The sequence below is a fragment of the Vulpes lagopus genome, chromosome 8 (genome assembly GCF_018345385.1).
Source record: "Vulpes lagopus strain Blue_001 chromosome 8, ASM1834538v1, whole genome shotgun sequence".
NCBI lineage: Eukaryota > Metazoa > Chordata > Mammalia > Carnivora > Canidae > Vulpes > Vulpes lagopus.
Genome location: NC_054831.1, coordinates 115,926,161 through 115,954,037, shown reverse-complemented (window position 1 = coordinate 115,954,037; position 27,877 = coordinate 115,926,161). Strand labels below are relative to the sequence as shown.

At 45.1% G+C, this 27,877-nt stretch overlaps 1 protein-coding gene across 1 annotated transcript in view; it reads right to left on the bottom strand.

Annotated features, from left to right (window-relative positions):
* Window positions 1-4,500: 4,500 nt before the first annotated feature.
* Window positions 4,501-27,877, bottom strand: part of ABCC11 (ATP binding cassette subfamily C member 11) — a 58,335-nt gene continuing 34,958 nt past the window's right edge. The window contains 11 exon segments of the mRNA XM_041766941.1: window positions 4,501-4,942; window positions 5,066-5,230; window positions 8,104-8,220; window positions 8,910-8,988; window positions 12,098-12,257; window positions 13,743-13,932; window positions 15,384-15,473; window positions 19,675-19,861; window positions 21,110-21,247; window positions 21,948-22,174; window positions 26,068-26,265. Of these exon segments, the coding sequence (XP_041622875.1) occupies window positions 4,850-4,942; window positions 5,066-5,230; window positions 8,104-8,220; window positions 8,910-8,988; window positions 12,098-12,257; window positions 13,743-13,932; window positions 15,384-15,473; window positions 19,675-19,861; window positions 21,110-21,247; window positions 21,948-22,174; window positions 26,068-26,265 (1,644 nt within the window). The 3' untranslated portion in view covers window positions 4,501-4,849.

Below are 27,877 nucleotides of genomic sequence, written 5' to 3'. Positions count from 1 at the left end.
GATGATACTATTATAGTTTGTTATTCATAATCAGTGAAAATGCTAAATTTCAGTTAGCAAAAATAAAGACACAATTTTTCCCCATCCAAATTCATGCATCCTCTGAATCTAGCTCAAGGGTCCATGGACCACAGGCTAGGGAACATCCAGACTAACAGTCTCTGAAGTTGTTTCTGACTCTGACAAGATTGAATTCCACAGAGTTATTTAAATGAGTCAAAGGAGAATAGAATAGGAGACATTTAGGATAATGGGGTGAAACATTACTATCTTAACAGCTGGCACCATAGTGTATCATAGGGTGGAGACTGTTTTTGTTTACAGAAGTGCTTTGTTACATCTCCTGGGGTAGACTCTGAGATGTCTTGTCTGGCAGGAAAAGGCATCAAAATCAAGAACTGAACTGCTCTGTATAACACATGTCCAGGAACTGGAAGCTAGGGATGGGAAGAACACAAAGGATATTGGAATGGAGGACACTGGAGCCTGAGGGGATAGAGATGGAGAGACTCCTTAAGAAGATGGTGCCCGACATTCAATTGAAAGTTGTTGAGTTACTGGGATAGAAACCCCTCCCTTGGCCCAAAACTTCATTGACATCATCTACAAGTACAAAGGAAATAAAGTAAAGTGATAGGGTCTCTCAGGTCAAGATGATGGAAGAAAGGAGAGTCTGTATTGTTCACTGAAATGTTCAGGGGGTCCGAATCAGAAGACGTCATAAAAATAAAAGCGGCCTGGAAATACACAAACTTTGAAGAACACATTAAAATGAGGGTTTAAATCCCCCCTGTCTAGATCACCTAGGACAGAATAATCTTGGTTAACCTCTGGGTTCTCAGAGTGTGGTCCCTGATCAGCAGCATCAGCAACATCTGGAAACTTGCTAAAAAGGCAAATTCTTAAGCCCCAGGCCCACTAAATCATGAGGTACAGGGGTGGGATCCAGCAAGCTGTGTTTAGCCCTCCAGGAGATTCTGGTGCTCATTCAAGTCTGAGAGCCCCTGCCATAAGACAACTTTATGTTTATAATTGCATCTCAGCATCATCTACCCCCAAAGAAGTTATCCAATCCAATTTCCCACACATGCAGAATCCCTGCCAGCACTCAGCCTTGGAGGAACGCTCCATGGCCCCTCACCCTACACCAAGGAGAGAGGTCAGTGTCAGAGAAGGCTTCCAGCCATTGAGAGTTCCCTACCCCTCAAACTAGCTACTTCCTAGTGGGACGTTTCCAATAACCTGAACATCTGTCCTGAACAGCTCCAGGGCCTGGAGCTGACCTTTGCAATAATTTCCAGAAGAAGCCCTTCAGGAAAATGAAGAATGAACTTGGCTCCCCGGTGCTGTCCTTTGAACAGCCTCCATTTAGCAGCATTCCAATGGAGTGTCCAGAGCTGGGGTTAAGTTAGGGCAGGGCTGGGGCCAGTGGCACTATCGCCTCCTTTCATCTGTACATCCACCTGTTGTCACTGTGGACCACACCACATAGCTTGTGTGAAGTTCTTCACCGCATTTGACCAGGAGGAAGGCTAGATAGGAGAAGGCTCGACCTGAGGATAAATTAGGTCCTTTAAAACCCCTGGGCACCTCTTAACTCTAGAGAACAAACTGATGATGACCAGAGGGGAGGTGGGTGGGGGATGGGAAAATAGGTGATGGGGATTAAGGAGTACACTTGGTTTTTTTTATTATTATTATTGGAGTTTAATTTGCCAACATATAGCATAACACCCAGTCCTCATCCCTTCCAGTGCCCCCGTCAGTGCCCATCACCCAGTCACCCCAACCCCCGTCCACCTCCCTTTCCACCACCCCTAGTTCGTTTCCCAGAGTTAGGAGTCTCTCATGTTCTGTCTCCCTTTCTGATATTTCCCACTCATTTTTCCTCCTTTCCCCTTTATTCCCTTCCAGTATTTTTTATATTTCCCAAATGAATGAGACCATATAATGTTTGTCCTTCTCCGATGAGCACCAGGCAATGTATGGAAGTGTACACCTGAAACTAATATTATACTGTATGGGAACTAACTGGAATTTTAAAAATTAAAACTAACTAATTAATTAAATCAAGGACTAGATTTTTTTTTTTAAACTGGGCACCAAAAATACTCTCATATCCTCTGCACCAGGAGGTTATATTGCACACCTGAAACTAATATTACACTGTATGGGAACTAACTGGAATTTTAAAAATTAAAACTAATTAAATAAATAAATAAATCAAGGACTAATTTTTTTTTTAAAAAACTGGGCACCAAAAATACTCTCATCCCCTCTGCACCAGGAGGTAACTGAGAATACACATAACAACAAACCATTACATAAATGTAAGGAAGTAGAACCAAGTTCTACATCCACTCACTACAATGATTTTTGCAATATCAAATATTAATTTCTAAACTTTTATTACAAAATAGCTCAGATGCACAAAATTATATATTTAAGAATTATTTAAAGAAAAAAAAGAATTATTTAAAGAAAACAAAGTCCTAGACTTAACCACTTGGCTTAAAAAATAAAATATTACTAATACTGTAAAAGTATACATATGATTTTTCAATAAATTCTGTTTTTTTTGCTGCTTGGAGCCAATGGTCCTCAAGTTTTGCTTCACATTAAATTCATTTAAAGTTTTAAAAACCCCAGGACTCACTCACTCTTCACCTTAAACCAATGAATCAGAACCTCAAGGAGTGGACATCGATGCTTTAAAGATTCCGTGGCTAATTCTAATTATCCTACTAGGAGAAGCTCCTTCCAGGGAAGGTGGAAAGAGGCTCTGTCTTCTGTGCTGTATGTCAGGGATCCACACTTCCCCAGGTGGATGCTCAGGGGCTCTGGATCTGAAACCTGCAGGCTTTCCCCTAATTTTTGGGAAGAGCCTGCCATCTGCTGGCCAACTCAGGGGAAATATGGCCACTACAGCTGGTCTAGGGAAACCAAGTATCATGGATGGCTACATGGCCCTCAGTTTGTGAACCTCCTTCTCACAGGTGATGCATGCAGTTACCCCACAGCAGCTCTGGGAGGGGGAAGGGCAGGATGAATAGAGTCGCTTTCAACTTGCAGATAAGCAGTTCTGTGACCCCGGGGGTTGGGACAAGATGGGCACAGGAGGGACTCCCGGGCACTCTTCAGGGCCTAAGAAGAAAAAGATAAGGGGAACGAGATAAACTAGGCAAAGAGATTTTTAAGAGAGAATAGACACTCACCTAGGAAAAGGCCTAGGAAGAGAAACAGGGGCTACCTAAGAACCTCAGGAAGGGGACAGAGGGGATTACACGTCTCCCTAACTCTGGGACTCGGGCTGAGTCCTCCTTTTGGTCCAAGGATTGCATCAGCCTGTCATAGTTCTTTCCTGGGGAGGATTTGTTTGCTGTTCTCTCTGCCTAGAACATTCTTTCTTGCACCATCAAATGTTTGTTCAGTATTCAGGTCAGTAAACCACTACCTTTCTTCTACCTCGAAGTTTGCTCTAACCATCTCCATCTCCTGCACCCTGTCCTTGTCTCTTGACACTCCGTTCTGGAACCATCTGTTTACTTGTTCACAGTTTACTCATTCTCATAAGATCCCAAATTCCATGAGGAAAGGGACATCGTTACACTCCCAGCACCTCCCCCGGGACAAGAAACTGGGATATTTGTTTACCGAATTGATTTTTCGTATGGCAAAACCAAACACTGTAATCTGAAAACAAAAAGAAAATACTTTGAAACTGATTTTGTCCCCAACAATGAGTTCTCCCTAGTGATAAATTTAAAATAATTATCCTCTAACTACTTGGGGGAGTGGAGAGACAAGTAATCTTATCTCCAGTTGGCACATGTTATAAATGAACTCTTTATTCTTTATTCCACCAATTTATGCTCTAATCAGTAAATAAACATAGTAGACAGCTACTATTTTGGGCCTTCCCAGTGTCCATATCCATTTCCCCTTCATGTAATAAAACCATCGCAATTTCATTTTGGAGAAACTCCTCCCCTCCATTCTCAGCCCATGTGACCCCATCCCCAGGTCCAAGCAAGGGCATATGACTTGGACCTGGCTAGTTACCACATTCCAACAGCCCAGCATGTGATTGATTCAGGGACGAGCACATGACCCAGGTCGGCCCAGGGAAATCTAGCCATGGAACTTTTGCTGGAATCATTTGGGGAAAGAAGACCCAAGAGTGCCGAGCTGGTAGGACAGGAGCCTAGAGCTGTTGGCAGCCTTGATACCACTATGGGGAGAGGGGAGGCCAAAGAGTGAAGCCATAAAAGGAAAGTAGAGCTGAGAATATAAGAGGCAGAGTTCAGAAGGTAGACATCTTTTAGATACTGGCACCCAACCTAGAACTTTTTCTGGACCTTTCCATTCCATTAACCAGTGGAGTCCCTCTTCCAGAAGCCAGTATGAAGGACTTTCTCCTCCCTGCAGCTGCACGAGCACTAGCTAGCAAGAAAGCAGAACAGAGAATGTGACTTTTTCTTATTTTTATTTTTTATTTTTTTACAAAATCAATACAGCATTTGCAATTCTTTTAACACAGATCCAGAAACTGTAATAGGCTTTCACATTATTATGAAATTACTCAACATATCAATTAAAAAGAGACACATGCTGATCTGACCACATGGTCTCAAATGGTATGGGGGTTCCCAGATTTGGGGAGCCATCAAGTGGCCTATTCTAGGTTTTGCTCCCCCAATCTTCTTCTCTATCCCATTTACAGCGCCTCCGAGCACATTTCAGCCCTGCTTTCAGGAGAAGTAGCCATCTCTATTCAAGAAAGTCAAAGACTGCAGACTTCCCAGCTGCACTTGGCTCTGCCATCAGCTCCCACAGTCACCAGTTCTCTTTAGTTCAGTGAAGAATTGGCTGTTGCCAGCAGGGCAGCAAATGCAGACTCAGGCTTCTGTTGCAGGACCTCAGGCCTGTCAAACTCTACAACCTGGGAGATGGAGAAAAGAAGGCAGGGGACATCACCGAGCTCAGCCTTGAGGGATCCAAAGGTCTGCTGAGATGCTGGTCTGAGCACCCATCCTCCCATGGGCCCCAGGGACACAGCTCTCACCTTCCCATTGTTCATGACCAGGACGCGGTCACAGCTGAGCACAGTGGTGATGCGGTGTGCAATGACCAGCACTGTGCTGCCCTGGAAGGCTTCACGGATTGTGTGCTGGATCAGGCTATCGGTTTCCATATCAATGGAAGCTGTGGCTTCATCAATAAGAATGATCTGATGGAATCAAAACAGGGCTGAAGTCAGCTTGCTTGAACCCTGAGACCAGGATCTAGTCTTGGGTCTACCACTAATCCACTGAGTCCCTTAGCTGGAAGGTGAGAGATTTGAATTCTGTTCAAAACCTACTTTGAGCTCTAGTTGCCCATTATGTTAAAGTGCATGTTAGGTCTCAACCAAGAGCTTTTGTGTGTATGTGACCAGAGAATTAAGTTCTTGAAGATGAAAATGTCCCAGTAGAAACTTGTTTTATAAACTGCTTTCTCGGGATCCCTGGGTGGCGCAGCGGTTTAGTGCCTGCCTTTGGCCCAGGGCGCGATCCTGGAGACCCTGGATCAAATCCCACATTGGGCTCCCGGTGCATGGAGCCTGCTTCTCCCTCTGCCTGTGTCTCTGCCTCTCTCTCTCTCTCTCTCTCTCTGTGACTATCATAAATAAATAAAAATTAAAAAAATAAATAAGTAAACTGCTTTCTCATTTGCCTGAATTAACATAGACCAACATTCCCCAAAGTGAGGCACGCACACATGCCTGGATGGTACATGAGATGGTGTGGCTAGTATATGGATAAACTTTCTCTTTAACAATATGCATTAGAAAAATATAAGTAGCACAGAAATATGATTTCACAAATGTTACTGTTTAGAACTAGGCTGCTTTTAAAAAGAAGGCAACACAAGTAAGTCAAAGGAGTGGCAGTGTGCAGATATGACAAAAATCATAAAATGATGACTCAGATTTGGGAAACAATGTAGAGAAAGTAACTTTGGCATCAGTGGTCCAGTAACTGTAAAATAAGCAACTGAGTGGTTAAGAAATTGCTACATGAATATTGCAAATCCTGTCTTTCATCTCTGCTAGAAAGAGGGAGAGAGTCCTCCTTCCTGTGAAACCTTCTCCCCACCTTCCAACCCACTGGGCTCTACCTGCTTTTTCCCAGAGCTCTAATAATACTAACAGTGTTTTGCGTTTATCATTCATTAACCATGGTGTGCGCTGTGAGTGCATGTGAGCACTCATGTACACACATGTATACATGTGTGAGTGTGGATGAGTATGTATGTGTGGCCTCACTTGAGAAAGTTTGCTCCTGACTAACCCAGGTAGTCCAATGCCTAAAGTTATTGGCACAATATTTGGAAAACTTCAAGAAATACAATCTGATGAAACTTTTTAAAAATAGGTAATTTTGGAAAAAAAAAAAAAGTCTCTTCCACAAATGGTGTTGGGAAAACTAGACAGCAACAAATGCAAAAGAATAAAACTGAACCACTTTCTTACACCATACACAAAAATTAATTCAAAATGGTTGAAAGACCTAAATGTGAGACAGGAAACCATCGAAATCCAGAGGAGAACACAGGCAGTAACCTCTTGGACATTAGCCATAGCAACTTCTTAACAGATATATCCCCTGAGGCTAGAGAAACAAAAGCAAAAATGAACTATTGGGACTTCCTTAAGATAAAAAGCTCTGCATAGCAAAGGAAACAACAAAACTAAAAGGCAACCTTAGGGATGGGAGAAGATATTTGCAAATAAGACACCTGATAAAGAGTTAGAATCTAAAATATATAAAGAACACATAAAACTCAACACCCAAAACCCAAATAATCCAGTTTAAAAATGGGCAGAGGACATGAACAGACATTTTTTCCAAGGAAGATATACAGACAGCAAACAGACATATGCAAAGATACTCAACATTACTCATCATCAGGGAAATGCAAATCACCATGAGATATCACCTCATACCTATCAGAATGGCTACAATCAAAAACATAAAAAACAATAGTTGATGGTGAGGATGTGGAGAAAGGGGAACCCTATTACATTGTTGGTGGGAACGCAAGCTGGTGCAATTACTCTGGAAAACAGTACAGATGTTCCTCAGAAAGTTAACAATAGAACAACCCTCTGATCTAGCAATTGTATTACTAGGTGTTTACTCAAAGGAAAAAAATATATTGATTCAAAGAGATACATGCACCTCAATGTTTACAGCAGCATTATCAACAATAGCCAAATTAATAGAAAGAGCCCAAATGTCCATTCAACAGATGAATGGATAAATAAGATATGTTATATATATATACAATGGAACACTAGCCATAAAAAAGAATGAAATATTGCCATTTGCAATGCCGTGGATGGAACTAGAGTGTATTATGCTAAGCAAAATAAATGTCAGAGAAAGACAAAAACCATGTGATTTCACTCAGATGTGGAAATTAAGAAACAAAACCGATGAACCTGGGGAGAGGGAAAGAGAGGCAAACAAGGAAACAAACTCTTTAGAGAAAAAACTAAGGGGTTGCTGGAGGGGGGGTGAGCAGGGGGATGGGTTCAATGAGTGACTGATATTGAGGCACTTGTAATGAGCACTGGGTATTGTATGTAAGTGATGAATCACTAAACTCTACACCTGACAGTAACAGAAAAAAAAAGTAATTTTGTCCTGAAACAGTTGTCATCTGATTTCCAACTTTAATAAAGAACACGAGAATGTCCTATATCCAACTTTTTAAAAGAATATACAATGGGCAACTGTTAAATCAATAAGCTTCTAAGCTTTCGACTTTCTGTAAGGGAAGTGCATCATGATTTGGTTCTAGTGGTGGATCATTTGAGCTTAGCTGCAGAATATCAGGGTTTGAGAGAGCCCAGGCTGAGTCCCCATTTACATGCCTCCCCCACACCACAGATAGGTGCAGAATGGCAATCAGTGACATGAGGCAGCCCTATGGGTATTTGTGGAAGGACAGATAGCACAGCACCTACTATCCTATGAAGTTGGAGGGAGAAACAGCCAGCATGGCTTCTCAAACCAGGTGTTATCCATGACCTCCCATGCCATTCCATGGTCTCACCTTGGAGTTGCGAAGGAGTGCTCTTGCAATGCAGAGCAGCTGCTTCTCCCCCACAGAGAAGAAGTTTCTGCCACTTTCCACAACTTCTGCTTGCAGTCTTTGGGGTAACTTTGAGATCTGTAATATCAGGGAAAAGGAGATGTAGGCTATGAAAGCACGCAGACATGTAGGCCACTGTGGTGTGAGACCTAATCTCACCCCTACCCCACCACCCAGGACCTCCCCTGTAGCACTTTGTAACACTCCTTGCCTCTCTAGACTCCAGCCACTGGTCTTTCTCTTCCTTACCTGTGCCCCTCTCACTCTGGTCTCAGGGTCTTTGCACATGCTAGTTCCCGAACCTAGAATGTTCTCTCAAAGATCTGTGTCCTACTGCCCCCTCAATATTTGGTCTCTCAAATGCCCCATCTTTAAAGAGGCCATGCTTGACCACTTCATGTAAAGAAGCTGCTCCCCAACTGAAGTATCTACTGGTCTCATTACTACCGTTAGAGCACTTACCACTATCTGGAAGTATCTTATGTGTCTTTTTGCTGTCTGTATCTCCCATTGAACGTAAGAACCAGAAGGGCAAACACCTCACCTACCTTGCTTTTGCAGTGTCCCCTGAGCCTCACTGTTGGTGTCTGAGTGCCATCAGACTTTATTTAGGAATCCAAAATCATCTCATCTCCATGAGATTATTTAAACCATGCCCCAAAATTGCAGCATCTGAAATATCATGTGAGATAAGCCCCAACGGACCAGCAGGCACTGCTGTTAAAGAGGCAGGCTAAGACCAAGAATCAGGTCTTAGAGCTACTTACTGTCATGCTCAGGAATGTCTTCTCCAAGACATCCCAGATCTGTTCATCTGTGTAACGATCAAAGGGATCCAGGTTGAATCTGCCATAGAAGAGGAAGAGAAATGCTCCATAAACCACATGCAACTATGGGATAATCTGTCCCATTCACAGAAGATGATTAAGAATGTTAGAACTGTTTTACTGGGTGTAGAGAAACCCATGGAATTACCATGGGTCATTTTCTATACTTTCCCAGTACCCATTCCTTCTGTAGGCAAGTTTTATTTGGAGACCACCTCCTCTCCAACCCTCAAGCCCATATGGTCCAGGGGGTCCTCTACCACCAATTCCAGAGGTAGAACAAGTGACTCAGGCATAAGTAGAAGGCTGCAACCATCTTGCTTCAGGAGTGGGACACGTAGAGTTCCCCCAGGGGCTGTTATTGAAGGCTGGCAATGAAGCCAAGGAAGAGTTAGGGAGACACAAAGTCCCTGAATCATTCTAAGCCAAAGAGGGCATTTTAGCTTAAGCCACTTGGGATGTTTGGGGGTGAGGGTGGGACAGTGTATGTGTATTAGCATATACATATTTATTAAATGCTTATAAGTATATAATTCAGTGGCATTAAATACATTCACAATGTTGTATAAACATCCACCAAAACTCATCATCCCTATCAAAATCTCTGCCCATTAGTCTTCTCCCATCCCTCAGCCTCTGGTAACTTCTATTTTACTTTCTTTCTCTAAAAATTTGTCTATTCCAGGCACCTCATTTAAGTGGAAATAGACAACATTTGTCTTTCTGTGTCTGATATATTTCACTGAGCATAATGTTTTCAAGGTCTATCCACGTTGTAGCATATATCAAATATTCATTCTTTTTTATGGTCCATTAATATTACATTGCATGTATGTGTGTGTATTCATTTATCTGTTGATGAACAAAGACTTGGGTTGTTTGCACCTTTTGGCTACTATGAATAATGCTACAAACACTGATATACAAATATCTATTCAAGTCCCACTTTCAACTCTTTTGGATATATACCTAGAAGAAGAATTACCGGATCATATGCTAATTCTACATTTAGCTTTTTGAGGAACTGCCAAACTGTTTTTCACAGAGGCTGTACCATTTTATATTCCTACCAGTAGTGCATGAAGATTCCAATTTCTCAACATCCTCACCAATACTTATTATGTTCCTTTTTCTTTTTTCTTTCTTCTTCTTTTTTTTTTTTTTTCCATTATAGCCATCCTAGTAGGTGTGAAGTGGTATCTCACTATAGTGGGGTTGGTTTTTCTATCTCTTGCAGTGAAAAAGTCCTAATTGATTATCCAAGCAACATCAGATTGGGATCTACCTGGACTTCATACCCATTAAAGTTTGCACTGGCATTTGGCATAGGCGACATTAACACTCCTCTGTTATGCAAACACTGATTAAAACCTACTCTTAATCTCTGCTTTACTTAGGCATCCACAAACATTTTGTGTGGAGGGTTAGATTGTATTAAAGAAGCAGAAGAAAAAAAAATAAAGAAGCAGAAGGTAGAATGTCTTCTCTACATGACATTTGATAACCTCCAAAGCATTTTCATAGATTGCCACCCTCTCCCCCAAGAGATGCGTAGGCCCCAATCCACACTGCTTCCTGCTGCAAGGAGGGGGACAGCACTGGTTAAGAGATTGGATGACCTGGGATTATATCTCATCTTTACCATTTACTTGTGTGTCTCCTGAAACAAATCACACTTTTCCTAAGTTCGGTGTCTCCCCCTATAGAGGAGGGATAATAATAGTGCCTATTTCATAGGGTTGTGGTGACAGTTAAATGAGACAGAACATTAAAGCATAGGGCTGGCACATATAAATGCTCGTAAATGTTAATTCATATTTCTACTACTCCTATATCAAGGACTAGCTAAACCAAGCTCTAGCTAAACACAGAGATCTATCACTAAATGTTATCTCATTCCCCTAACATACTCATTTTAAAGTTCTCTGTTTGTTCATATATCATACACTCTCCCTGGAAGACTTTTCTCCTCTATTTCTCCCAGGAAACCTCCTACGTGCCCTTCAAGACCCTGCTCAAATGTCCCTTCCTCTGTGGAGCCTTTCTAGATTCACCTACGTAGAGGTATTTGTTCTACTTCTGGGCTCCTTTAGTGTTTTGCATCTCTGATCTACCAAATACCTCCTTGTATTATAATCTGTTGGTTCTTACATCTCTACACTCACCCCCCCATCCCCCATGACTGCACTCTGAACTCCTGGGGCAGCAGGGGCAGTGATCATTCATCAGTAACCCTAGTCCCTAGTAAAATGTCTGGGCCTGGCAAAGGCTCAGAAAAGGTGAGTTCAATGTATGAAAGGAGAGAAGGAGGGAGGGAGGGAGGGAGGGAAGGAAGGAAGGAAGGAAGGAAAGAAGGAAGGAAGGCAGGCAGGCAGCAGGCAAGAAGGGAGGAAGGGGAGTAAGAAGAGAAGGGATATAGGAAAGAAGGGAAGGGAGGGAGAAGAGAAGGGAAGGAGAAGAGTGAGGGAAGAGAAAAGAAGCAGGGAGGGGGAGGGAGGAAGAAATGATGAGTAAATTCATAAATGATTAAACAGAGCTCTAAGGGTCAGTTTATCCTCTTGCCTCTAAGAATGTCCTTAAATATCCTTGCAACATGAGCTTCATTTTTAGTGCATTAGGCTTCCTCAATTTCCATGCCTTGGTGTTCCCATATGCTCATGTGCACTGTGAAGTAGGAGCATGAATCTGGATAAAGTTGATTATTTCTCACTTCTCCCCTGCCTGTGAAGAAGGGCTCCCTCCCAGACTAAAATGCCCCCATCAGCTTGGTTACCCAGTGGGTAAAGAGAAGAGAATAAACCACAGCTTGACATAAAAGAATATGGTATCCACAGTGCAAATACTTAATGGTGAACTGAAGTCTGACCAATCCCATCAAGTTTCTAAAAAATAAAAAGTATACCTCGCTTTCATTTAGCGCATGATGGTCTACAAAGTGCTCTTGTGTGTATCAGAGCTTCATTCAATCTTCAAGGACACTCCAGTGAGTCCCAGTGAGTGGCCCAGTGTGATAAGGAGAGATCAGAGGCCCCCAAACTGGGGCACTGGCCACCAGTTAACCAGAGGCAGCCCAGCCCTGGCATCTTGGTCCTGCCACCCTTCCTGGGAGCCTCTGGGCCAGCACTCGCCTGATGGTTCCTGAAAGCAGGACAGGATCTTGAGGGACAATGGAGAACTTGGACCGCAGATCCTCCAGGTTGATACTACAAATGTCCACGCCATCGATGAGAATCCTGCCTGCTGTAGGCTCCACCAGGCGGAAGAGAGCCACCCCCAAGGAGGACTTCCCTGTCAGGCAAAAAACAAGTGGGGCTTCAGTTTCCTGATCTGTTCTAGAGGCAGCAGGGGCCACACCTGGAGTTCACACCTGACATGCTTCCCTCTCCAGTCCATCCCTTGTCATTCTGAGCCCTGCAAGAGCAGAAGAGGCCTGGAGTCTCTGCTCCAAGTGGTACCCCAAACTACAAACAGCTTTCTTACAGCCTAGATCAGAGGGCACAAATAGAGTGCCTGGATTAAATCCAGCCATTTATATATTCTGTCCCACACACACAGTGTTAACTTATTTTTTAAGTTCTGTGCCAGCATTTTAAAAATTCAAACATCCTATATATAAAAATCCAAATTGCATGCTTTTCTTGAAACCTAGAACTGGCAACACTGGTCCTCATCCTCCCACACAACACGCAGCTGGAGCTGAGCACAGCTGCTTCCTTGAGAGAACAGTGCTCTCCAATCCAACACACTGCCCACCCACCCCACGTATCATATCCCTGACCCATTTCACCTGTGCATGTTGCTTGCCAGGCCCCAAAGTCATTTGAGTTTTCAACCTCTGCTCTGAAAAGGTGAATGGAGGGGGTAGCTGTGTGTCTTATTTACCTTTATGTTCCCCTTGCCTGGCAGATAGTAGGTGCTCAATAAATACCTACTGAATAAATACAAGTCAACTGGACCAGTATCTACTGAGATCTTCTCTATGTCTCCAGCCCTCTCAGGCCAACTGCAGGCGAGAAGCAGAAAGGGAAGAACACACTAAAGAACACAGATGGAAGCACTTCCCCTAATAGGGCTGCAAGACTTGAGGAGGTGGAGACCCAGGAAGGCTCTAGTCTTCCCAGAGGGCTCCCTGGAGGAAGCAACTCTGAGGCACACAGGGTGGGGCAAGAATCAAGTCTGAGCAGTGTCTCTGAACAATGCAAAAATGGGAGGGAGTGATCCTTGGACCAGACTTCCCAAAAGTAATAGGAGAGGAAGGAAGGGAAAGTGGTCAGAAAGGAGAGGGCAAAGAAAGAGGTCAATATGAGGTCTAGGAAGGGCAGGGAGGAAGGAGAAGCAGGACCCAGATTTCACCTCTGGCCCTGCTCTTACCCTCGCAGAGCCCTCCACTGCCCTGTGCTCGAGACATACCTCCCCTGCACCCTACTCAGCCTTTCGGTCTCAGTTCAAAAGTTGGCTTCAGAGCCCAGGCCACCATAGCTCAAAGACCCACCAACCCCATTACTCTGTTAACAGCACCCTTTTATTTCCTCCATGCCATTCACCACAACCCATAATGACCTTGTGGGTTTCCTGATTTGATCACTTAACACCTGTCTCCTCTGGTGGGATCCCATGATAGCAAGGACTTGGGGTTTTGTTCACCAACGTCTGGCACAGAGTGGGAGCCCAGTAAAAATCCCTGGGGTCACTGAGTAAACACATGCCCTGAAATAGGCCCAACACCCACAGGGCAGAGTTGAGGACAGGGGACATCCAGGATGTTCCACTCACCAGAACCCGTCCTTCCCACAATGCCCACCACTTCTTGACCATGAATCGTCAGGTTGATGCCATTGAGGATAATGGGTGTGTTGTCCCTGTATTTCATGTGATAATCCTGGAATGTGATTTCTCCATGCTGTGGCCACCCAGGGGGACAGCTCGTGCCTTCTATGCATAAAGGAGACTCAGGAACACACATCTCATTTTTGAAGAGAGAAAAGGAAATCAATAGTTATCATTAATCTCTGCCCATCTCCTGCTGACCCCTGGCCTCCAACAGTTGGGTGTGTAACCCACTCCAGCCTGTCCCACACTGTGGTCAAGCAACTGGCTGTGCAATCAGAGGAACCCCCAAGGGGGACACCCCACTCCCACTCACCTGATACGCATATAATTTCATCCCCAAAGAGTGAGAAACTATATAGCTAGCCCCTGTGTTATTAACACAGAGAGCTTTTTCCAATTTATTATATGGGGCTCTAAAGAAATAGAATCCAGAACAGTGATGATAAAGGCAGCAGAGCTAGCTGATCCATGCACGGTATGTTTATGGGTCAGAGGCCTCGTGCAGATTCCCCCTCCCTCTGTCCTCATATACAAGGGAGGGAACTTTAGATGCATTCCACACACGAGAAAACAGAGGCTCAAATGGATTTTTTTTTTTAGGCTCAAATGGATTAAAGCACTTGCTCAAGATCACAGAGCTGATGAACACTCAGGCCAGGGCTGCCGGACTCCAAGCCCACTACCAAACCAGGCATAGCTGGGTACGTCCCGAGGCCCGAGGGATGGAGAAGCTGCATGATCGCCTGACAGCAAGTCACAGCTCTTCACCACAGGTGTCGCTGTGCCACAGCGTCCCTCAGTGTTAAATCAAAGCTCTATGATTCACAAATTCTGTTCCTATTACCTGGGGTAGGAGAACTGGTTCTTTTTTTTTTTTTTTTTTTTTTTTTTTAGGAGAACTGGTTCTAAAGGGCTCAGCTGGTCCCCAACTGTGTAATCTTAGGCAAGATGCTCAGCCTAGCCAAGCCTCAGTTTCTTCTTCTGGGAAATGGGGATAATAATTCAACCTTATAAAACTGTTTTGTGATTTCATGAGATAGTCTGTATATAACAGTATTGAGCCTTTACTGTGAGTCAGGCACTGTGCTAAGTGCTTCACATATTGTATTACCCAATCTTTGTAATAACCCAATGAAGTATATACTGTGATGTCCCCAGGTTACACAGCTGACTCAAGTTGCAAAGCTTGGACTCGAACCCAGTTGATCTGGCTCTAAAATCTACGTTCTTAACTATTCTGGCACAAATAGATGCAATAATAATACCAATTATTATGGTCATTATTATTATTTTTGCACTTGGGCAAAACTCTCATTTCTAAAAAGGGCATATTATTCTCTCTACACCTAGGAAAGCAGTAAGGAATGTGGTAAAAATGGGCCATTGAGTGTGGAAGGGCTCCTAAAAAATAATAGACACAGGTCCAGGGAAGATGGGGAGGAAGGCTAGGAGCACCAGTCGCCTCTTGAAGAGGCCTTGGGGTTCCTGGGGTGCTGGAGCTTGCAGAAGCCACAGAAGCCAAGCCCCAGGCATGGAAGTGAAGCCTTCCAGAGTATCCCATAACAAACCAGACCCACGTCCCACCTTCATGTATTGACATATCCTCTCCACAGCTGTGAAGTATGCCTCTGTCTCTGAACCAATCCGGGCAGTGGCCTGGAAGTTGGACGCAAGCTGGAATGAAGAAGCATCAGGTCAAGAAGCTGATGAGGGTGAGCCAAGGATTTCAATGTTTCTAAAAACTACTAGTTACCATTCTCCCTTGAGTGACTTCTCAGACCAAGACAATTTCCCTACAAGAATGGAGCAGATGCTATTGGCGCCTCCTGAGCCCACTTCTGACGTTGGCTGCAGTGGAGGTGAGCAGTTCTGGGGAAGACTCCACTGGCATCATACCACCTCAGGTACCTTCTGTGTGTCTTCCGCTCTCTGTTCATAACCTTCGCCCATACCACAGGATCCTGCTTGGGCCATGCACAATTGCAGCCCTGGAACATGGGGGAGCTAGGCAACCCCATAGGCAACCCTCAACTAATGGGGAAAGGAACCAGTAGATAAAGGCTCCTGTCCCTCACCTTTGGGGGACATCCTATATGCTTCTCAGGAGGTGCCAATGGAGTTGTGTGCTGGTGACCCAGAACAGCAATCTCAGTGACACATGCCCATGATCGAGTTCCTCCTTCTCTGCCTTGTTCTCTTGCTCCCTCAGTCCTATTTCTTAGGAACATCTCCCAAATAATCTGCCTATACCCAAGTCCTTGTTTAGACCCTGCCTTCGGGGAAACCCAGGCTCAGAGGAATACCAGGGACTCTCAGAAATTGGAGGTACCAAAGATGAGGACCCTGAGGACCAAAAGAAGAAATGACACATAGAATCACCTGGACCCTGGAAGTGTAGCGGGGACAGGGACCCCAATCTTTACACTTTCCATCCCCCTGGCCCAAGATGTTGGCAAACAGATCACACACAGGGTGCTAGGCAGAAATTAAGAATACATTTGTTTAAGACATTCCTTGAGGGCTATCTGCCAGGTGCCAGGCCAGGATCTGTGCCCAAATTGCAACAGACCGAGACCCTGCCCTCAAGGAGCCCCCAGGCAGGTGGGAGACAGATGGGTCAATAGAGAATGCCAGCACAGAAGGATGTGCTCCACAACGGGAGGCAACACAGAGGACCATTAGAGCCCACACAACGGTTACCCAGACAAGGGCCACAGGGAAGAACCAGTGTAGCAGTTGGCACAGGAGTTTCATTTTTAAGGAGAGGTGGGATTTAGCAGGTTAAAAATGGGTGGAGAAGGGCATTCCCTATAGAGGGGACAAGGCCCGAAAGTAAGAGGTAGCAGGATATATTCAGGGTCTTGCACACCATTTGGCTATTCCTAGAGCAAAGAGTGTGGGAAGGGGAAGGAAAGCCCTTTAGAATTCAGAGAAGGTGGATGCCATCATGAAATGACACTAACTGGGGAAAAAGAAGCCGGGGAGACCGCCTTTCCTCCAGTAAGTGTATCAGACATGGCTGGTTGCCTAGTCAGTAGGCGGTCCCTTCTTTCTTCCTTGCTAGCACGTCCCCCCATTAGACTCACTCGGGTGTCTGGCAGCCTGGTGCTCCAGGGAGGCGTGGCTAGTTCAAAACAATCATGTCAATCCACTCCTCTTGTCAATAGTGGATTTAGGTGTGAGCCATGATACAATTCTGGCCAATGAAGCATGAGGAGGAGTCAGGAGTATTCTGGGAAACTGCTCCTTGTTCTTAAAATGGGGCACAGGAGAAAGTTCTCTTCTTTTTAACCTTTGGTGGTTATTGGGTGAGGATGTGTTGCCTGGGGCTGCAGCAGCCATTTTGTGACTTTGAGCAAACAACTTTGAGGATGAAGCCAGGTTGTGGATGCCAGGGCCAAAAGATAAAATGGTCGTGGATTCATGCTAGGTCACTAAATTAACTAACAGAGAAGAGACTACCCAAGGCTTCTAGATGCATCACATAACACATCCCCAGATGGCCAAGACCATTTTGAATTGATTCTATGGTTTGCTGGCTTGCAGCCAGAAGCATCTCTATTAATTATACCTCTTAGGGTTGCAAAGCAACATTGAGTGTGATTCCCGCCTCCCAAAGCTTGAACATAGTTGCATTGAGAGTGCATGCAGAGGTCAGTGAGGCAGCAGTGTGACCAGAGGATAGATGCATGCTGGGGTCATGGGACCAGATGTGAGGAGCCTGAAGGCAGGGACCATAGCCTGGATCTGGCATAAGGAGACAAGGAATCTCTGGGGGCTCTAAACAAGGCAGGGGCATGAAGAAAACCATAACTGAAGATCACTCTGGTGAGAACGTAGAAGGTAGATAGCAGGGGGCTCTGGCAGAGGGGAGGAGGCATCAGGGTTGCTACCTTGAGACACAGACATGGAGAAAAAAATAATAAGCCCAGGGTCTTTTTGAAACAGTCAAGCCTCCAGCAGAGTTTGTCATGAGTTTTCTGTAGTCGAAGAAGCTAGGGAGACCTTTGAGATGTGTCTCATGCACAGTGTACCCTGGGAGAGATGAGCTCCCACCCCCTTGCCTATGCTAGCACATGACAATCTTGCCCCGATCTTTGCCCCCTGGCCCATGTCACGTGGCAACCTAGAGGGATTTCTGGCCCTAGTAACTCCCAGTCCCCTATCATACCACTTTGGTGCCTTTGCCTAGAGTTTTGGAAGGTTTAGGGGCAATTCTGTACTGGTATATGCATGCATGTGCTTGTGTGTGTACATGCCTGCATGTGTGTGTGTGTGTCAGAGGGAGGAAGAGAGAGAAGATGAGTGTGACCCACTAGGACAAACCTATCTCTCACCAGCTCTGGGAACCAGGGCAAGCTACTGAATTCTAGAGCTCTGGTCTCCTATCTGTAAACTAGGAACAGTAACAGCTAACATTTATTGAGCATTTATTCTGGGCCAAACGCTATTCTAGGTGTTGAACCTGCATTAACCCTCATCCTTACACATATGCCTCACAAATCCATAATCTTAGAATTTTATCTCTTTTTCACAAAATGAGGAATCCCATGCACAAGGAGGGTAAGAGACTTCCCCAGAGTCACACAGTTAATAATGGGCAGAGCCTGGCTTGAACCCACATTCTAAACCACACGATCTTAACCACTTCACAGTAGCTTATGGAATGTGGTAAGAATTCAATGCAAGAAAGCGCAGCAAGTGCCTAGCAGAGTGCTGGCTCAGCATCAGTGTCTGGGAAATTCCATATTACTGCCCTGGTCAGCTGACTGCAAGTGCGAGCACCGCACAGCCATCTGCATGGCCTGTGTGTCCTCAGAAGGCTCTGCACATGCAGGCAGGGCTGTGCATATACAGGATTGTATGTATATGCAAACGTGTGTCTGCTCTAGGGGCTCACCGAGGAGCAAGACGGAGCCCCTTTGCAGACCCAAAAAAATGCCTCAGCATTGGGGCACTTGAGATCCAAAGTCCGTTAGAAACAAAGCCACCCAACTGCAGAGAAGGCAGCTAATGAGTACCTCCTGGGGGAGGGGTGCCCTGGAATTGTGCAGCCAGGGTTCCCTGAGGCGCTGCAGAACCATAGCCTCTGGCCTCATAGCACTCCATGGCTAGCCCTTGCACAGGAATGACCCTGTAGACATGAACCTCAGCCAGCTGGACCCTCCCACACCCCAGTGAGCTGGGCCAGGAGGAACTCTTGCCAGGAAGTTTGCAGACTGATAAATCACAATCTACTAGATGACCTGTTTTTAACATTTGATTCCAAGATCTAGCCTAACCAGGACTTGATTCTGAGTCCCCGAGGCTATGTTCCGGAGCATGGTCATCCTGTCAGCAGTACAGGGGCCCAGGCCAAGTTAGCCTCCAAGGCTGGGGCCAAGCGCTCTGCTTCAAATCATGTACAATTTAAAGCCTGAGAAGACCTGTTCCAAGGGAAGGGCTAGATACCTCCTTAGATATCTCAGGGAAGTCTGACAGCTGAATCCAGGCGTGAAGAGTAAGATGAAAAGATACCAGCCAGGAAACCAGGAGGTCAGTGTCCTTACCCTGGCTCTGTGCTCTACCCATTCAGATAACTCCTTCCCTCTCTGGGTTTCAATTACCCATCTGCACAATAAGAGGGTTGGACTTAGCTGCCTGTGGGCTCTATGCAATCCTGACTTTTTAAGAATCCAGGAATCCATTAAATAGCTTTCAGTACAGACTGCCCAGTTCAGAGTGACAGGAAAACAGAGGAGAGCAGCAGATTCAGAAGACCACGCACATAATTCATAAGATCACAAATGGTCCAAGACCCAAGGAATTATCAAAGTCCCATGAACCACCCCGGGTCTGCCCAGGCCCGCAAGCCAAGCCCCCTCACCTCCCTCACCTGGAGAATGAGGCTGATAGCCATGGCTTTATAAGAATAAGGGGCAGAGGAAATGCCAAAAGCCACGAACAAAGTCACAGCGAAGGCCAGCAGGTTGGTCGTGATCTCCAGTCTCAGTGATATCCATCGCAAGGACGACAGGAACATCAACAAGTAGTTATTATGCACATCAGTCAGCCTCTTAAACCTCAGAAAGAAAGGAAAACCACATATGCTTGTCTGGCCCAGAGTTCTGTGGGAGTGGACTCAGGTTGCTTCCCTAGAATCCAGCTCCCTACTCCAACCAAAGGAACCTGGCTTTTCTTCAGGGGTTTCCTCCCTGCCTCTCCTCCCTTCCTCAGCCATGGAGTTGACCTGACCTCAGATGGAGGAGTAGGCTCCGACTGACTTAAGGCCTATCAGGACAGGCTCTTTCATGATGATTTCTTGATGATTGGTCCATCATCAATTAGGGCAAGTTCCCTAATGGGGCCAATGAGAATGAATAAATGCCAGGATTCATGAGTGGGTGAAGGGAAGCAACCCCTTCCCAGTATCTATCCATGTCAGAGTGAGCTCTGTCTGTCTTGTTCACTGCCATCTTCCCAGTGGGTGCTGAGCACCTGGTAGCTGAGTGACTGCATCACTCCAGGATGCCCCCAGTCTCAGCATCTGCACAATCCTTGAGTGCTCAACACTGCTGGGAAAGCTAGTGCCACGGCTCATCCAATATTCCAGTTAACCAAACACCCATTGTCTCCTCAAGTGTTATCAGGCTTTGAGCCTCAGCTCAGATGCCACGTCACCCCCTGCCCCACCCCCAGCTGCAGGCCACCTCTTTTCCCTCTGAACTCTTATGGCCTTTTATCTGCTTTTCTCCTATGCTGTTGATCATATTCAACCCTGTATTATCACAAAACTGTGTCTCTGTCTCCTGTCTTCCACCAGACTGAGCATCTTACGGTTTGGTGCAGACCATGTATGATTGATGTTTACAAATGAGTAAGTTCACATGACACAATGAAACCTCAGCAGCAATCATAGGATGTTTCTGTTGGCTTCAACAAACATTTAGAAGGCAAATCTACAGGTATGAATAGTGAAGGAAATTCTGTTATTTAGAAAGCTATCGTTCCTTGTATTTTATTAAAATTAGATACCTATTTGGAAGTGAAAGAAAAAGAACCATGCAAGAAGCGCTGACCCAGCCATACTTCTTACTAATAATTATATTAAGACGTATACACAATGCCACGGGTCTTTAAGGTTTACAGACATTTCCCATAGAACTTACCCTTGCTATTCCTATTAGCATCATCTCACAGATGAGGTCCTGGAGGATCAGGAATAAAACAATGGGAGGAAGACACTATTCCCGGATGGACCGTTGCTTACCTTCCTGCCTCCCACCATCCCCACAGCCCCCACCTCCTCAGACGCCAGCAGCAGGACTCACTCGCTGATGAAGTCTTCAGCTTTTCCATACACATGGATGGAGCTCAGGCCCTGAAGAGTGGTGAGAATGTGGGAGAACAGAGGGGAGCGGCTGTAGTTCTCCAGCCTCTTGAACACGTTGATGGGTGCCTTAAACATCCTGCATCAAGAATGAGAGGGAGTTGGAGCACTTGGGTGGCTCATTTGGTTAAATGTCTGCCTCCAGCTCAGGCCATGATCATGGGGTCCTGGGATTGAGTCCTGTATCGGGGTCCCTGCTCAGCAAGGAGTCCACTTGAGATTCTCTCATCCTCTGACCCTCCTCCCACTTGTGCTCTCCTCTCTCTCTCTCTCTCTCTCTCTCAACTAAATAAGTAAAATCTTTTTTAAAAATGAAGAAGAAGAAGAAAAGGAGAAGAAAAGGAGAAGGAGAAGGAGAGGAAGAGGAAGAGGAGGAGGAGGAAGAAGAAGAAGAAGAAGAAGAAGAAGAAGAAGAAGAAGAAGAAGAAGAAGAAGAAGAAAAGGAGAAGGAGAAGAAGGAGAGGAAGAGGAAGAGGAAGAGGAGGAGAGAAGAAGAAGAAGAAGAAGAAGAAGAAGAAGAAGAAGAAGAAGAAGAAGAAGAAGAAGAAGGAGAAGAAGAAGGAGGAGGAGGAGGAGGAGGAGGAGGAGGAGGAGAAGAAGAGAAGAAGAAGAAGAAGAAGAAGAAGAAGAAGAAGAAGAAGAAGAAGAAGAAGAAGAAGAAGAAGAATGAGAGGTAGTAACCTGGGCCATCAACCTCAGGGACCACTCAGTTCTACCTAGATTCCAACCTTGTATCCCAAGTCACAGACCCAGCTCACAAGCAGAAAGAACCTACTTACGAAAAAAAAATAAGGCAAAGAGTAAATAATATGACTCCCATCAACAGAATGTATGGAGACAGCACACTGACAGCCAACAGGATAGCGACCACCATCAAAGACAGGAGCAGAAACTCTTCAGCAACAACAGGCAACAACTGGTCTATGGCATCCAAGTCCCCCGCAAAGCAGTTCAGGAGTCGGCCTGTTGGGGTTGTGTCAAAGAAGCTCATGGGGCAGCAAGAAACCTGCAGGGACAAAAGCAACCCAGATCAACAGCTAGCTGCCCTCCTTGCTCTGGGACTTGAGGAAGATGTCAGTTGCCCTTAGGCTCTGAAGATGTGCAGGATGCAGCCTAAGGAGTGTGCAGGGGAGGTGGTGGAGAGCGATGGTGAAAAGCAAGAGCTCCACAGTCAATCTGCCTGGGTTCCTCTACCAACTGCTGTGTGACTTTGGGCATAAGTTACTTAACCCCTCTGAATCTCATTGTCTTCATTTGTAAAATGGGGTTAACAACCCCATTGTGGTTGTGAAGATTGCACACCTCTGCAAATAGGCTAAAACCTCTGAGTTGTACAACTTAAAAGAGTGAGGTTTATGAATATGTGAATCATATCTTAATAAAACTGGAAGGAAGGAAGGAAGGAAGGAAGGAAGGAAGGAAGGAAGGAAGGAAGGAAGGAAGGAAGGAAGGAAGGAAGGAAGGGAAGGAGGGAGGGAGGGAGGGAGGAGGGAGGGAAGGAAGGAAGGAAGGAAGGAAGGAAGGAAGGAAGGAAGGAAGGAAGGAAGGAAGGGGTAATACACTGAAAGTCTCAGAACAGTTTCTGTCTCCTAATTAGCATTCCATTAAAACCAGCTCTGATTATTTTCTACAGATGGGACCATTTTCCAGGATTGCCCAAGATTAGTAGCAGCAGCTCCACTGCGATTTCATATTACTTGGTGTCTTGGGTAGAATTTAAGCATGACCACCCCTTCTTGAAGGTGGTGTCCTAACCTGGTCTCCTAAGCAGTGGACAGAAGACCCTTTGGCAATCAAAGAACATTTCACACTAGAAGGGCTCTAACAAGGGATCCCTGGGTGGCGCAGCGGTTTGGCGCCTGCCTTTGGCCCAGGGCGCAATCCTGGAGACCTGGGATCGAATCCCACGTCGGGCTCCCGGTGCATGGAGCCTGCTTCTCCCTCTGCCTGTGTCTCTGGCTCTGTCTCTGCCTTTGTCTCTGGCTCTGTCTCTCCTTCTATCTCTCAAGAATAAATAAATAAAATCTTAAAAAAAAATTAAAAAAAATTAGAAGGGCTCTAACGAAAGCATCTAGTTCGATGTACTCATTTTACAGAAGAGGAAACTGAAGGCCAGAGAAGGGAAGGCTGCTCAGTAATCTGCCCAAGGTACCAAAGTAGTTAATGGCAAAACTGAGCCCTCCCAGAGGGCTCCCTGACCTCCCCCTGCCCCAGCACAGCCACGCTCTTTACAGAGGCATTTCTTAAAGGTTTGTGGCACTGAGCTGCTGACCAATGGACCACTTTCATTTCCCTATGTATTTCTCTAGCTGTAATACAAGAAAAAGACATAAATAGAAGTTAATTGTATCTATTAAAGCCAAAAACAAAGGAAGGAATGAAAGGGGGGGAAGGAAAGTGCATTTTGATTATCAATAAATAGTAATTATTAGAGTCACCAAGTGCCCCTTACAGCAGTTCTCATTGCAAATGCCCGGGCACTGCTGACCAAGTGCAGTTCATGTTCATGTTCCCGCTGTCAGGTGGGAGGGGAGGCAGTGAGGTTGGGAGAGGCACGTGATGGATGAGCTTCCTCACTCTTTCTGCCTCTAAATTACCTTTCATCTTCTCTCCAGAATCTTTTTGTGAAATGCATAAGCAAAAGGGACAAGAACGGTCACAGTCACTTGAAGAAGTCACAATCATCCCCTCCAGGACTTTGAGCACTCACGGGGGCAGGGGGTGGGTGGAGATGGTGGTGCAGGGAGAGAGGTGCACAGGAGCAGGATGCAGTTCAGCTGTGGTGTGAGTCAGCCGTGTTTGTTTGTTTGTTTGTTTTAAGTTTTTAATTTAAATTCCGGGTAGTTAACATACAGTGCAATATTAGTTTTAGGTGTATACTATTTTTCTTTTCTTTTTTTTTTTAAGATTTTTTATTTTATTTATTCATGAGAGACACACACACACACAGAGCGCGTGAGAGAGAGCCAGAGAGAGAGAGAGAGAGAGAGAGAGAGAGAGAGGCAGCAGAGACGAACCAGGCTCCATGCAAGGAGCCCGACCTGGGACTTGATCCCGGGTCTCCAGGATCACACCCTGGGCTGCAGGCGAGTCAGCCGTCTTTGTGAGAGCCTACCATCACTCAGGACTTTAGGGACAGATGGTGGGGACATGGAGACAGGGTTTCTGTGCCCCATAAGTGTCAAAATAATCTGTTTTTGCAGTTTGTTGTTTGTAGTTGAGCCCATTATCTCAGAGGTTTGTCCTTCACTGTGAATATTTATCAGTACAAAGGCAAATTTGAAAGCAATGAAGCTATAAAAGGACTACAAAAAGAAACATATTGTAAATACGAAGCATATTTTCTAATGGGAACAAAAACTTGAAAAAAATAATAAAATAGGAATTATCACTTTGAGGCATATTTCCAGAATCTTGGAGTGCAGAGTTAGAATCTTAGAAGTCATAGTAAAGGTAGTAAACAGTGGCTGGCCTCAGGGAGAATATTCCTCTCTTGCTGTCTGGTTCCAGAAGCCAGCTGCTTTATGTGAGGTGTGAGGTGTGGGGAAATGCCTCCACCTCATGTTCCCCACATTGAAATACTTAATGTCAATACAGTTTGCATTCAGTCTACAAGGAATGATGGCTGTCCTCCTCACCTCCCAAGAACACTCATGAAAATCCCTGCTCTACCCCTCTGAGTACCTGTCCTCCTAGATTCCATTCAGTTCCCCAGAAATGCTCTCTCTTCACTTCCTAATTTAAGTTGGCTAAAGTGCTTCAACTCTTCCTTCAGCTCATAGCAGAGGGGTCCCTTCCTCCAAGAAGGCTTCTTGGACTCCCACCCTTCCCCCACCACCCATATGCTGGGGTTAGGTGCCTGTTAGGTTCTTAGGAACCCATGGGTTCCCACCCAGTGGGTAATTTTCCACACTATGTTACAACAGCCTGTTTCCTCATCAATCTCCCTCAATATACTATAAGGCCATGATGGTCTGAACCATACCTGCATTGTTCATTCCCCACTGCCCAATGCCCACCCAGTACCTGCACATAGTAACATCCGGTGAGGGGAAGACCCATGACATTTCCAGGAGACAGTGTGATATCGCAGACCATTTGGTATTTTAACCATAACATATTCTCACCATAACACACAAGGATCTCAGTCCTCTCATATGTAAAATAAGGATCATAGGACCACTTCAAAAAGAACCCAGAACAACTATAAGCAACTCTGTATGTGACAGTGCTCAGCCAATAGAGACAAGCATTGGCGTGACCATTGACCCTCCAGCAAGACACTAAGCTTTTAGAATCATCCTGCTAGCAGTGGGGGAGCTTCTATGCCCCCAGCTCCTTCTGTGGCCTGCTCCCACCCACCTAGTAGCCCAGTGTACACTTGCAACTATATGACATTCTGGAAAGGGCAAAACTATGGAGACAGTAAGAAAGATCAGCAGTTGTCAGGATTTGAGGGGAAGGGAGGGATGAATAGGTAGAACAAAGAGGACTTTTAGGGCAGTGAAACTTTCTATATGAGCCTTTATGGCAGATATATGTGTGGATATATGGCAGATATATGTCAATATATGTGTGTCCAAATCCATAGAATGTATAATGCAAACAGTGAACCTTAATGTGAACCATGGACTTTAGATAATACTACTACTACTACTAATAATAATAAATGTATTGATATTGGCTGATCAGTTGTAATAAACATCCCACACTAATGCAACATGTTAATAACTGGAGAAACTGGGGGATTGGTGAGGGACACATGAGAACTCTGTACTTTCAACTCAATTTTTTTTAAAAACTGCTCAAAAAAATAAAGTCTAGTAATTAAAAAAAAAACAAAGAAAATGAAAAAGAAAACTGGGCAAGCCTGTGGCCTCAGCCATGCCCGGGCCGTACCTTGTTGAGGAGCTCGTTGTGCAATGCTGAGGATGCTTTCCTTGTGATCTTGGTGAAAAACCCCGAGAAGCAGACACCAAAGCAGATTAGTAGCAGGACACTGAGTCCATACACCAGTTGATAACACAGCAGCTGAGGGTTGTCCAGTATGTCACCTGGGTTTGCAGTAGTTCCGTTGTTCTCTTGGCTGCTATTGGTCTTCAAGAAAAAACAGTGTGGTTTGTTAAGAAATAGTTGGTTTTGTTCCCCATTTCTGGCACAGAGCCCCTAAAATCCCTGTAATTGCCTAAGTGATGGGGGTACTGGGAGCATCTTTTGTTCTAATATTTGGCCTTTGACTGTGGTTCCTGACATAAGAACTTCTAAGACCCTTGGAGTCTCTGGAGCAATTAGAGTGTCTTTTTGTAGCTACTGAGATGGCTAGTGGGGAGAGGGGACTAGATAGCTGCAGGATGGAGAACTGGTCATCAGAAAGACCAAACCATGAGTAGAAGTTTGGAACTTTCAACTCCACCCCCCCACACACACTGTCTGCATGGGGAGTGGAGCTGGAGATTGAATTAATAATTGATCATGCCTGTGTGATGAAGCTACCATAAAATCCCTAAAGTGTGGGGTTCAGAGATCTTCCAGGTTGATGAACACATCCACATGCGAGGAGGGTTGTGCACCCCAACTCCACAGAGACAGAAGCTCCTGCACTCAGAGCCCTTCCTGATCTTACCCTATGTACTGCTTCATCCGGCCATTCATCTGTATCCTTTACTATACCCCTTCCAAAAAGCTGGTACCATAGTATTCCCTGAGTTCTGTGAACCATTCCAGCAAATGATCAAATCCTAAAAGGGGGTCATTGGAACCCCCAACAGATAGCTGGTCTGCCAGAAGTACAGGAGGTCCAGACTTATGATTAGTATCTGAAGCACAGATAGTCTTGTGGGACTGCATTCACTCCACATCATGTCGGAATTGTAGGACACACAGATTGTGTCCAGAGAGTTAAAGAAAACTGCACATTGCATTGTGTGGGAATAGAGGAAAACTGAGTTTTCTTTCTTTGGGGAGTCAGATCGAATTTTTTTAAAAAACTGAATTCAGAGTGAAATTCAATGGGGAGAGAAAATCCTTCTTCCTGGAACCACATTTAGACTCAGTAGCTGGTGCAGGGTGAAACTATATGTGCAAACCTCCCTGCTTGGTGCTTTTGCTTTTCCCTCCCTCTCTTCTCACTGCCTTGCCCTGGATTAGGCCCTCATTGTCTGTCTGTCCTGGTCCACTATACAACAGGCAAACTAGTCTGTCTCCCTGACTGCAGCTCTACTCCCCACTGCACCACCCACTCTACCCTGATTGTTCTAAACTCAGCTCCCTGAATGACTTCTTTTCGTCCTTCTTTCAATGCATCTTTGTCGCAAGGAAGCCTGATTTCTAATGAGCCTATTTTCTTCTGCCAGGGTAGAAAATGACTTGATAAATTCACTCTTTGGTGTTAGAAATTTGTGCTAAAAAAAAGAAAAAAGAAAAAGAAACTTGTGCTAGATTATCACCCGGCATCATTCCTGGTGCTTCTACATTCCTCACTATGATGCAAGGGAGAGCTTGGGAACTTGATTTCCCAGACTCCTGCCGGCATGGTCTCAGGTGTTAGATTTTCACAAAGAGAGGCAGTCTCAGGAAATCTCAAAGCTGAAATAGAAGAAGCCATCATATGCTAGTGGCAACTGTGGACATGTAGGTGGCACATGGAGTTTGGCCAGGGACTTGCAGGCATCCTTCTGATAATCAGCCACTTTAGAGCTACCCACTGCTG